We start from the raw sequence: 13,547 nt of genomic DNA, 5'->3' as shown, positions 1-13,547 counted from the left end.
TTGAGATAAAATTCACATACCATATAATTCACCTACTTAAGTGTATAATCCAGTGGTTTTTAGTACGTATGTTCAAAGAGTTATGCAGTCATCACCACAGCCAATTCTGAGAACATTTTCATCACCCCAAAAACAAATCCATGCTCATTAGAGGTCACTTCTAATTTCCCCCAACTTTAGCAGCCCTAGGCAACCACTCGTCTACTTCCCATTTCTATAGATTTATCTGTTCTGGACATTTCATATAAATGGAATCATATAATATGTGATCTTCTGTGGTTGGTTCTTTCACTTAGCATAGTGTTTTCAAGGTTTGTACATGCTGTAGCATCTTTTTAATGACTGAGTAATATTCCATTCTATGGATAGACCACAGTTTGTCTGTCCATTCATCAATTGATGAACATTTAGGTTGTTTACACTTTTGGGATGTTATGAATAGTACTGGTATAAACATTTGTATACAGATTTTTATGTGGACATATGTTTTCATTTCTTCTTGTCTCTATACCTAGGAGTCTAACTGCTGGGCCATATGGTAACACTATGTTTAACAGTTTTGAGGATCTGCCACATTGTTTTCCAAAGTGGTTGCACCATTTTACATTCCCACTAGCAATGTATTAGGGTTCCAATTTCCAATATAGGAATATAGGTTTCCAATATTTCCACAATATTTCTTCACACCCTCTCTCACACTTATTATGATCTGTCTTTTTTATTATAGTCATCCTAGTGGGTGTGAAGTGGTATCTCATTGTGGTTTGAATTTCATTTCTCTCATGACTAATGATGTTGAACGTATTTTCATGTGCTTATTGGCTGTTTGTATATTTCCTTTGGAGAAATGTCTTCAGATAGAGTTTTTTTAAAAACACTTATTGCCAAATTTTACTTTGAATAATATACTTGAAGCCAAAATATGAATTACATTATAGTTAGAGTATTAATTGTCACTTACCCTCTTTAGAGTACATTGAAAATTTGAACATGGACATAATGGGAATCATTGGCCTTTAAGGGTTACTCTTTTTAATGAAATTTGACTTGGTCTGTGTTTTTCTTTTCTAGTGCTTCATTGGAATTTGGAAATTTAGATGAAAGTTCTTTGGTTCAAACAAATGGGAGTGATCTCAGTGCAGAAGACAGAGAGCTTCTGAAAGCTTATCACCATAGTTTTGATGATGAAAAAGTAGACTTGGATTTGATCATGCATCTTCTATACAATATCTGCCATAGTTGTGATTCTGGTAAATAAGTATTGTCTAAAAGAACTGAAGCAAAAATATATTCTTTGACTTAAATTTAGTATTTTATGTGTGTACAAATTTTTATACAATTTTATTGATAATAATGCACAAATAATCTCGTGTCATCTTATAAGTATTAGAGTTTATCAGTACTTGAAAACACATGATGTAGTTCATTTTAGCTAGTTGTTTTGATTGATTCTGGTTTTACAAAGAGATTTAATGTTTAAAAAAAAGTCATTCTTCTTCAAGGTGCAATATTGATTTTCCTTCCTGGATATGATGAAATTGTTGGTCTGAGGGATCGCATCCTGTTTGATGACAAGCGGTTCGCTGACAATACTCATAGGTAAAAGCTAAAGCTTTATATTTATTGCATTAAATAACAGTTAGGTACCACAGTATATTTTCTCTTAATTGCCGACAGGTACCAAGTCTTTATGCTTCATTCAAATATGCAAACATCCGATCAAAAGAAGATATTAAAAAACCCACCTGCAGGTGTTCGAAAAATAGTAAGCTTCATAAAATCTTCTTTTTTCCATTTTATTAGTCATTGGTTTTGCTTTCATATTAACGATAACATAATATCCTATTGCAGATCCTTTCCACCAATATTGCTGAAACCAGCATCACAGTCAATGACGTTGTCTTTGTTATTGATTCTGGTAAAGTGAAAGAGGTATGTATGGATAAGTTGTATTTTTACCTAAATGACAAAGGTTAAGTTCCATAACAATAAATGCTTTTATAAGCAGAATTCTTTTTTTTTTTTTGCGGTACGCGGGCCTCTCACTGTTGTGGCCTCTCTTGTTGTGGAGCACAGGCTCCAGACGCACAGGCTCAGTGGCCATGGCTCATGGACCCAGCTGCTCTGCGGCATGTGGCATCTTCCCAGACCGGGGCACGAACCCGTGTCCCCTGCGTCAGCAGGCGTGCCCTCAATCACTGCGCCACCAGGGAAGCCCCAGAATTCATTTTAATGGTAAAATTTCTGGTTCTAAGATGAATTTAACATAGTAAATGTTGGTTTCACTAAAGTAAATACTCTACCTTAAACAATTCAGTTTGTAGGATCTGTCTTGTTATTTTAACAAATTATACAAAAAATTTAGCCTCTGCTCACTAAATATTAGGAATAAAATAAAGGATTTGGCTAGTTACAGTGAAAATTTTGTCAATGTGGGAATTTGATTACATATTTTGTATGTTTTCTTTCTACTCATGGGCATGGACTGTGTCCCTCTTGTTCATTGTTATATCTCCAGTGCTCCACATATAGTAGATATTCAAAAGATACTTAGTTCAAGAGAACCATGCTGATAGAAAACAAACATAAAACCAGGTTTCAGCACATGATGGCTAGCAGTAAAATTGGTCCCATCACCTGCTTTCGTAAAAATAAATTTTGTTGGAATACTGCCATGTCTACTTTTTACCCATCATCTGTGGCTGCTTTCACACTCCAGTGGCAGATTTGAGTAGTTGCAACAGACCCACTCTGCAAAGGCTAAAATATTTACTGCCAACTCCTGATATAAATAAAAGGCAGCATTTATTTCCTTTTAGTGTTGGAATGCCCAGCAATTCTCAGCACCCTTAATTTTGGTCTATCCTTTCACTGAAATAATTGAAAGTGATAGAGGTAATTGATTTTTCAAGGAGAGCAATGCTATCCATGTTGGGAAAGCAAATTATATCTGTTCTAGTGGATATAAATGATCATTTTTAATGTGAAAAAATTAATTACCTTTAGGTGTTATTTATCAAGTAAACTGTGATTGTAGTACCAAAAGTTATTTTATATACAAAATTGTTAAATGTAACATTTTATTAAAAACAAAATAAGCAGCATCTTTTCTAAAAATCCCATAATTAAACAATTATGAGAACACATTTGTATTTGCTCTATGTAGTTATTTTATGAAAAGGAAAATGTAAGGTCACTGAAGGATTGATGTATATATTCTAGCAATGAATTCTTTTAAAATATTTTTCTACGTAAGTTTCCACTTCAGAAGTGAAAGTATGGGAATAGTAATGGTTCTTTTTTACTTTCTCTTTTGTAACATTCCGGATAGGCTAACTGCATTAGTAGTTCAGCAGGAAGTAAAATGGAAGGGGTTAAAAATTATTCAGTTGGGAATAGGATTACTTTAGTGATTATTGTTATTCTTCTGATCAGCTTCCTGGAAAGCATTTCAGCAAACGTCTTTCCCTGGTCACTCCTATTACCCACAGTGACGTAAATCTGATAGAAAATGACCTCAAGGAATAGATCAGTTCTCTCCAATCTTGATGCCTTATGAGAACTGACTGCCATTATCCAAGTGTAGCAGAGAAAAACAGATAGCTTAGCAAGGCACAGAATGAGGACGTTTTACAGCTCTTCTAAGTTTAGTTTTCATTATTTTTCCTTAGAATGTTTGTGACCAGAAATCTGGATTTTTTTTAAATCAGTATCCTGTTCTAATTAATCAAAAGGGACTTTGAATTAAACTCGATGTGCTAAAATATATTCATAATGTTTTCTGCTATTTCTTCTTAAATACCTTTTATGTATTAACATGAAGGTGATTTAAATATTACAGAAATCCTTCGATGCACTGAATTTTGTTACAATGTTAAAAATGGTGTGGATTTCCAAAGCTAGTGCCATACAGCGAAAAGGCAGGTAATGTATATTTAATGGACATTGATTCAATTGCCTATAAATTGGAAACATTTTCATATGTATTACATATTTAATGTATATTCTACTTTCTATAAAATGTTAAAACTTTCATGTTAGTCTTAATTTTTATATTATTTTTGCAAAGCAGACCATTTTAGTACTTATTTTAAAAGTTGAATTTAGGTGATGTTAAAAATAAAAATTTTTGTCTAGTATGATCTACACTCAGAAGACATAAGAAACTTAAAAAACAAAAATTAAAGCAGTATAAGATGTAGGACTCATTTCTGTACAATACAAAAAAAGCTCCATGAAAATCAATTAAATAAAGACCACTACATTAACCTCACATATACCACATATATCTCATATATACCTAAAGAAATGCAAATTAATGAGGTACTATTTTTTACTTATCAGATTGGCATCAGTGAAAATTTTTAACAGCACACACAACAAGAGTTTACAAAAGCATGGACCAATAATAGGCTTTCACAGTTTGCTGATGGGAGTGTATATTGATGTGACTTCTTCAGAGGCTGATTTGAAACTGTTTATCCAGATCTCCCCTTTAGCAGTGGATTCTTCTTCTCATAATTTATCCTGAGTATACTTGTACTCAGGATAAATGTGTGCCAAGTATGTGGCACTCATAGTATGTGTGCCAAGATGTATGTTTAAGAATGTTTTTTGCAGTATTATTTGTAGTAGTGAAAAGTCTAGGAACACTGTAGTATCCATAAGTAGTGAAGTGATTAAGCAAATTATATTATTGTCACACAATGTCATACTAAGTAACTGTTAAAAGGAAATATGTAGATGTATGTGTTTTATATGGAATGAGTTTTCAGAAACTCATATTAATTGAAAAAAGTAAGGTATAAAACATGTATCTAGTATTTTCTTATTCTAAAAAATATCTATGCATGTGTATGTTTGCATGTATATTTAGACACACATATGTTGTGTGTGTCTAACAATGATTGTTGACTCTGAGAAGGAGGATTTGTGGGGCTCTTGGAGGAAGGAGACAATTTTTATTTTTGTATTTTTTGTATTTCGGTTATTTACTTTAGCACATACTTGCATTACTTTTTCATTTTTAAAAAGGCAAGATTAAAAAGAGTCATATTTTTCAGTAATTATTTGACTAATTTTTCTTGCATTTTAACTAACAAGAAAACATCAGATACTGACTTTAAGAGTGCTGCCTACTGTAGACGGTGGATACATTGATTTCTGTATTTTATAACTTCATAGAATGCTCTTTGTTGTTGTTATTTGTTGTTGTTATTGTGTCAGTTGTCTTCTTATGACAAGTGTGGCTTGGCACATTGAGCTGGACTTACACCGTGTTAATAGTATATTATCAAGGATAAAAATCAGAAATTATAGAAATTTTCTTTGTCATCTTTTTCAACAGATGTTTTTTGCCAGCCTTCACTGTGCAAGTGTTAGGGGTGCAATGATGAATAAACTATGGTCTGATGGGTAAAGTTTGAGATGGGGAAATGTTGCAGTCCATCTTGGAATCCAGTAAATTAAGCAATTTTAATACTATGTGATCTGCACTGTAACTAGGTAATGCTTCTAGAGGAGTTAAGATAGAATCTGAGACAAACATGATTAAATAGGTATTTTGGGAAGCCATTTCTGGCAGAGGGAGAACATTCACAGAGGCCTAAAGGCAAGAGTGACAAAGAAAGTTGTTTGGATGGAGTTTAGTTTAGAGGAGAATAATGAAAAATGAGTGGAAAGAGGTAAGTTGCAGACTGGTCCTTTAGGACCATTTTGTATTTTCTCTCTCTTCTTTTTCTTCTTAATAACATGGTTATAGTATTCTTTCATCTTTTTGAGGAATGAATAGGTAGAGACAAAAATGATGGTAGGAGGACCCCAGTAGGAGACTCTTTTCATTAATCCTGTCATTTACAATAAGGGAGAGATGAGAGTAGCCTGAATTATTATAGTGGTGGTTGAAATAAAGAGAAATATAGGCATATCTCCCCTTACTGCACTTCTCAGATACTGAATTTTTTACAAATTGAAGGTTTATGGCAATCTTGTGCACCCCGTGTTGAACAAGTCTATCAGCACTATTTTTCCAACAGCGTTGCTCATTTCTTGTCTCTGTGTCACATTTTGGTAATTCTTGAAATATTTCAAACTTTTTCATTATTATTATATTTGTTATGGTGATCTCTGATCAGTGGTCTTTGATGTTATTATTGTAATTGTTTTGGGGTACCATGAACTGTGCTCGTATAAGAAGGCAAACTTAATCCATAAATATTGTGTGTGTTCTGACTGCTCCACTTATCAGCTATTTCCCATCTCTCTCCTTCTTCTTGGGCTTCCCTATTCCCTGAGACACAATACTGAAATCAGGCCAATTAATAACCCTACAATGGCACCTAAGCGTTCAAGTAAAAGGAAGAGTCGCACTTCTCTCACTTTAAATCAAAAGCTAGAAGTGAATAAGCTTAGTGAGGAGGCGATGTCAAAACGTAAGACAGGCCGAAAGCTAGGCCTCTTAGCACCAGTTAGCCAGGTTGTGAATGTGGAGGAAAAGTTCTTGAATGAAATAAAAAGTGCTACTCCATTGAACACATGAATGATAAGAAATTGAAACAGCCTTATTGCTGATGTGGAGAAAGTTTTAGTGGTCTGGATAGAATATCAGATCAGCCACAATGTTCTCTTAAGCCAAAGCCTAAACCAGAGCAAGGTTCTAACTCTATTCAATTCTGTGAAGGTTGAGAGAGGTGAGGAAGCTGCAGAAGAAAAGTTTGAAGCTAGCAGAAGCTGTTTCATGGGGTTTAAGGACAGAAGCCATCTTCATAACATAAAAGTGGAGGTGAAGCAGCAAGTGCTGATGTAGAAGCTGCAGCAGGTTATCCAGAAGATTTGGCTAAGATAGTGAGGGTGGCTACACTAAACAGATTTTCCTTGGAAAACAGCCATTTCTTGGAAGAAAATGCCACCTAGGACAGGCTGACTCTCTTGTTAGGGGCTAATGCAAGTGGTGACTTGAAGTTGAAGCCAATGCTCACTGACCATTTTAAAAGTCTTAAGGTCCTTAAGAATTATGTTAAATTTACTCTGCCTATGCTTTATAAATGGAACAACAAAGGCTGGATGACAGCCCATTTGTTTACAGCATGGTTTACTGACTATTTTAAGCCCACTTTTGAGACCTGCTGCTCAGAAAAAGTGACTCCTTTCAAAATACTACTGCTCATTGACAATGCACCTGGTCACCCAAGAACTCTAATTGAGATGCGCAACGAGATTAATATTGTTTTCTTGCCTGCTAACACAACATTGATTCTTCAGCCCATAGATCAAAGAGTAACTTCAGCTTTCAAATCTTATTCGTTAAGAAATACATTTTGTAAGGTTATAATTGCCATAAATAGTGATTCCTTTGATGGATCTGGGCAAAATAAATTGAAAACCTTCTAGAAAGGATTCACCACTCTAGATGCCATTAGGAACATTTGTGATTCATGGGGAGACGTCAAAATATCAGCATTAACAGGAGTTTGGAAGAAGTTGACTCCAACCCTCATGGATAACTTTGAAGGAGGAAGTAACTGCAAATGTGGTGGAAATAGCAGGAGAACTAGAATTAGAAGTAGAGCCTGAAGATGTGACTGAATTGCTGCAATCACATGATGAAACTTTAACAGATGAGGAGTTGCTTCTTATGGATTAGCAAAGAAAGTGGTTTCTTCAGATAGAATCTACTCCTGGTCGAGATGCTGTAAAGATTGTTGAAATGACAACAAAGGATTATATTACGTAAACTTAGTTGATAAAGCAGCAGCAGGGTTTGAGAGAATTGACTCTGATTTTGAAAGAAGTTCTCTGGGTAAAATGCTATCCATTCAACAGCATGGCATGCTTCAGGGAAATAGTTTATGAAAGGAAGTGGCCGTTGATGTGGCAAACTTCATTATTGTCTTATTTTAACAAATTGCCACAGCCTCCAGCCTTCAGCTGATCAGTCAGCAGCCATCAACACTGAGGCATGACTCTCCACCAGCAAAGAGGCTATGACTTTGAAGTCTTGAATGATGGCTAGTGTTTTTTTTTTTTTTTTTTTTTTTTTACGGTACACGGCCTCTCACTGTTGTGGCCTCTACCGCTGCGGAGCAAAGCCTCCGGACACGCAGGCTCAGCGGCCATGGCTCACGGGTCCAGCCGCTCCACGGCATGTGGGATCTTCCTGGACCGGGACATGAACCCGCGTCTCCTGCATCGGCAGGTGGACTCTCAACTACTGCGCCACAAGGGAAGCCCGGCTAGCCTTTTTTAATAATAAAGTATTTTTTAAATTAAGGTATGCACGTTATTTATTTAGATGTAATGCTATCGCACGCTTAATGTACTACAGTATAGTGTAAACATAACTTTTCTGTGTACTAGGAAACTAAAACATTCTTGTGATTCACTTTATTGCAATGTTTGCTTTATTGCCATGGTCTGGAACCGAACCTGAAATATTTCTGAGGTACGCCTGTAAGTGAGTAATTCAAGAGATATTCAGGAGAGTAATATTGGTGATTGTATTTCCAGGGGGTGGGGGGTAAGGAATAGAGTGGAATGAAGGATGTCTTACAGGTTTCTACAAAAATTTTGTGGATGGTGGTGCTATTGTCGGGGAAAATGTGAAGCGTGGTTATGTGGGGAGAATTAATTTTTGGTTGTGTTGTTTGAGTTGACTGTGGAAAATACAAGTGGAGCTAAGAGCCTTCTGAAATATAGGTCTAGAATTAGGATAAGGAGACCTAGATGGATGGAATTTGAAGTTAGGAGGATTATTAATATCACTTGGGAGAGAGCAGAATAAGGAGAGCAGAGGGCTAAGGTCTGACCTCAGAGGAACATCAACATTTAAGGACTGGGAAGGATAGAAGTCTTTCAGAGGAGGCTGGATAGGTGGGAAAGCTAATGGGTATGTAGTGAGGGAAATATTTGATGAAGGAAGGAATGGTCCAACAATGTCAGATTTTCTGACTTGTATCACACTGTGTTATAGTTAGGTTTGTCTCTTTGGATTATGAGCTTTGTGAGGCTACGTAGGGATATTTCTGTATCTCTGTCACTTGGCATATTCAGCCTTGCTATTAGCTGATACAGGGACTTTGGATGAAATTAAAAGTGACTGCTTTTCCTCAAGATGTATTTCTAGTGCTTTGCAGAAAATTATGCAAGTCTCTATGATCCGTGGGGTAAATGACACTCCCTTAGATTTGTATAATGCATAACTTCCACAACTCTGTGTTTAGTGGGCCTAAACACAGTGCTTAGTATCAGCTCTGTAAAATTGATTAAATTTAAATTACCATATATTTATTCATGCCTTATTTTTTACTCACTTTTATTTTTGTGTGTGTATATATATGTATATATATATATATATATGTAGTATATAAATTTTTACCATTGTCTTAGAAGTATTACTTGTAGGTAATATTACTTGTCATTTATGAATCTCACTTTATAAATGAAATAACTGAGTCCCACAAATGTGAAGTACCTTTTCAAAGGTTAGGGGATCAGTATCAGAGTAGAGGTTCAGACTCAGATGTCCTGATACTGGTTCATTGTTCTGTCTCCTATATCATATTGCTTTTACAGTTTCCTTATTATAGTCTTTATTCCTTGTTTGAGCCTTAATTTTGTGTTTCAATTTTAAGAGCAGGGCGATGCAGACCTGGAATTTGTTTCCGGCTGTTCAGTAGACTTCGATTCCAGAATATGTTGGAATTTCAGACTCCAGAACTTTTGAGAATGCCATTACAGGTGGAAATTTACTTAACTCTATCTAAAAGGCTATTTTTTTGTGGGTGAGGGAGGAGAGGGACCATTTCAACTTATACTGATTTGGGGCTTTTAAAAAATCAATTTATAAAATAAAATTATAAAATATATATTATGGAGGGTGGTTATATATAACTAATATTTTTTTCTGTATAAGAAAATTTAACTCAAAAACCTCCAAATTTAAAAGAATTACTTGAGTGCATTTGAATTTTAGTATGGTTTATAGATACATTGTTTTTTTAATGTAACATTCTAGGAGTCTGTCAACCACATGAGTGTTCACCTTTTAAATTCTCAATGAGAAGTAGAAAACAAATCATTTGAAGTACAAAAGATAATACCAAAATCTCAGTTTAAGTTGCTGATCTTACCTTGGTAGTTTTGGAATTGAGTTCACTGAGATTTCCTGGCCTGTATGAATTGTTTTCCTTTTGGTTTTCTGACTTCATGGAACAGCCAAACACTATGTACTTTCTAGGGAAAGCTATCAGAAGTGCATTAATTTGATTCTCTGGTGTGCTGAGCTAGATGCTGGCTTCCAAACCTTAAAGAGACACTGGGTCATATTTTTGGCATCCAGGTACCTGGATGACTTCCCACTTCTCCATGCCTGTGTGCCATTTTCTATTCTTCTTAGGATAAAATGCAAATTATCTCTCCTGCTTGTGTCTCCAGTTTTAATTTTTTAATTCTTGCCTTTCCTCTTCTCTCTGCTCATACCAGTAGTTCCAATTTCTGAAGCACATTTTGTTTCCTTCTATCTTAGGGCCTTCATATGTGCTATCCCCTCTCCATTGAAACTGCCCCCTTATTCCTTTTCTGTTTAACTCCTAATTAATCTATACATCTTAATTTAAGTGTCATTTACTCAGAGAAATTGTCTTTGACTTCCCATGGCTGCCTCCTCCTACTCTTTCTTGAACTTGTGTTTACGTCTTTAGTTCCCTGTATCCTTCATAGCACTCATCCCAGTTGTAATTAAGTAGTTAATTATATAATTATTCTGTTTTTCACACACAGTGAAAATCCATGGGTGCAGTGTCTGCCTATCCTCTTCTTTTTCTCCAACTTGATACGTGGTGCCTGGCACCTAGCAAGCACTTAAATATTTGTTGAATGGATAAAAGATTCTAGAATGTAATATAAAGGGGAAAAAAAGATTTTTGGACAGTGACTGTTATTGTTATATATATGAACTGTGTGAGGAGACATTGCCCGCAGTTGATGGAGGATGGTTATTAAGATTCTCGCTCTAAAGTATGAGCCCATCTTTCATAGAAGGACATTGTTCCCTCTGCTGTTCATTTTAATCAGAGACTCTGCTAGTCTGTGTTGGGAAACTATAGTTCCCAGGATTTTTTAAAAAATAAATATCAATTATAAGTGTCAGTATTTCAAAATTATTTGCTGTTCTTATTTACAGGAACTTTGTTTACATACCAAGCTCTTAGCCCCAGTTAATTGTCCTATTGCTGATTTCCTTATGAAAGCTCCTGAACCTCCACCAGCTTTAATTGTAAAAAATGCTGTGCACATGCTTAAGGTTGGTGTCTTAATAGTTTCATTTTACCTGAAATTTAAACCAATTGAGAATATGTCTTAACTAATTTTGTACCCAAAAAAATTATCTTCATATTATGTATTTTGAATAATAAATACTCTCGTGGTAATTATAGTAACACAGTAGGTATAGTTCATTTTTACATAATATATTTGAAGCAAAATATATTTTTTATGAGGTACAGTAGCAAAAGAAAATTTATGTTCTTGTATCTTACTTATGGATTTTTAAGTATGTGGTTTGATTAAACAGTTTTTGGTCATGTCAAGTTCTATTTTATATCCTTTTATTTAGACAATAGATGCAATGAATGCTTGGGAAGATCTCACTGAACTTGGATATCATTTGGCTGACTTGCCAGTAGAACCACATCTTGGTAAAATGGTCCTGTGTGCTGTGGTGTTAAAGTGTCTGGACCCCATCCTTACAATTGCCTGCATACTAGCCTATCGAGATCCTTTTGTCCTGCCAGTGCAGGCCTCTCAGAAACGTGCAGCTATGCTTTGTAGGAAACGTTTCACTGCAGGGACTTTTAGTGACCACATGGCACTTCTCAGAGCATTCCAGGTACTATTATTGTCATTTTATTTTTGAAGTGTTGTTGGTTAAACACATTTCTAGGGTAAGTGTAACAAATTAAAAAATAGATATGATTCTGTTAATTTTGTTTCATTATAAAGTCATATTTTATTAATTGCTCAGAAAAATACCTCCCTAAACTGTTAATATGTTAAAATTATCATGTTTTTCTCTACTTTTTTCTTTCATTTTCTCAGTTTTCTCCTTGCAGAACTAAGTATATATTTATTTTTATTTATACTTATATGTATATTTCTTTTTTATAAACCCAAATTCCTTATCTTTAATCATATCTTGTTTAGGAATGCTCTAAAATTTTAGTTAAGAAACATTGTATATTATTCAAAGTATATAGAACAAAACTTAGAAGAAAATTATCTTGAATTTAATATCCATTTATTGATTTTTTACAGTGCGTTCCTTTCTTGTGTGCTCAAGGCACTATGTTAAGAATTTAATTTTATAAAGCAAAATCCAAGAATCACTTAAAAATCTTAAGATAATAATAGTGAGAAATTGAGGAAAGTGATAAATGGGAAAGAAAAGATAAGGATAGTGAGCCTGAGTAAAGGAAATGATATATAATTTAGAAATTCAGCTATGTGGGGGAAGAATATGTTATTTCTTGAAAAGGTAGACATGTTATTTATCCTTCAGTTCTCTTGAATGTAGGCTGTATCTATACATTAAAAAATTGTGTTTTTGCAGAAAGTACTCTTTTCCAGACATACAGGATTTAAAAAAAATAATTGTAAGGTCTTTTGTGGGCATTATTGAATAGTGGTTGATGCATTGCTATTAATTTGGTCTATTAGATACCATATATTATAGTAGATCAGTTGAGTGATTATGACTGGGGGGAGATTTGGAGTAGAATTCCTATCTATTCTTTGTTTTTTCCCCAGCTCCTTCAAAAACAAGAGAAGGTAAATTACTGCTTTTGTCTTTCAGTTATATTCCAAAGCAAGAGAACTCATTTTCAAAGAGAGCTCCATTATACTACATATAGGTGATTTCTAGGAATCCCACTTTCCATTCTCAGACAGATTAGGAGGGTGATATAAATATTATTTTTAGAGGCCTGGAGTGGCAGGTTTCTTAGATATAAATGGTATTATGACAGCTTAATTGAAAATCTCCCATACTTCAGTGGAGGAAAGTTAGCAGGCACATTTGTAAAGGTAAATATTTTTACATAGCTAGGTATTTAGGTTGCCTGATACTTTGTTCTCATTGGGATTTTATAAACTCAATGGCTTTCATAACATTTGAGTATAAATTAAAAATGATAAGTTCTATTTGGTCATAAAGTCTTAGATTTTATTTTAAAATTATTCTAAAAAATTAGATGTTATTGACATATAACATTATATTAGTTTTAGGTGTACAACCTAATGACAGTATTTATATATATTGTGAAATGATCACCACAATAAGTCTAGTTAACATCCATCACCACACATAGTTAAAACATTTTTTCTTGTGATGAGAACTTTTAAGGTCTACCCTCTAGTCTGTTAACTAGAGTTGTGATGATTTCACAATACAAATCATTATGTTATGCACCTAAAACTAATGTTATATGTCAGTTATGTCTCAATAAAAATATTTATTAAAAAAATTACTCTCAGGGACTTCCCTGGCGATCCAG

At 34.5% G+C, this 13,547-nt stretch overlaps 1 protein-coding gene across 1 annotated transcript in view; it reads left to right on the top strand.

The window, feature by feature from the left end:
* Positions 1-13,547, top strand: part of YTHDC2 (YTH N6-methyladenosine RNA binding protein C2) — a gene marked incomplete at its 5' end in the record, with an annotated part of 71,974 nt that overhangs the window by 32,619 nt on the left and 25,808 nt on the right. The window contains 8 exons of the mRNA XM_079703916.1: positions 1,072-1,250; positions 1,503-1,599; positions 1,678-1,765; positions 1,852-1,932; positions 3,842-3,924; positions 9,630-9,735; positions 11,180-11,299; positions 11,612-11,884. Of these exons, the coding sequence (XP_079560042.1) occupies positions 1,072-1,250; positions 1,503-1,599; positions 1,678-1,765; positions 1,852-1,932; positions 3,842-3,924; positions 9,630-9,735; positions 11,180-11,299; positions 11,612-11,884 (1,027 nt within the window). The remainder of the gene's footprint in view (positions 1-1,071; positions 1,251-1,502; positions 1,600-1,677; positions 1,766-1,851; positions 1,933-3,841; positions 3,925-9,629; positions 9,736-11,179; positions 11,300-11,611; positions 11,885-13,547) is intronic.

This window comes from Hyperoodon ampullatus (assembly GCF_949752795.1).
Source record: "Hyperoodon ampullatus genome assembly, chromosome: 4".
Classification (NCBI taxonomy): Eukaryota; Metazoa; Chordata; class Mammalia; order Artiodactyla; family Ziphiidae; genus Hyperoodon; species Hyperoodon ampullatus.
Note: the sequence above shows the minus strand (reverse complement) of the source record. Positions and strands in the feature narration are given on the sequence as shown.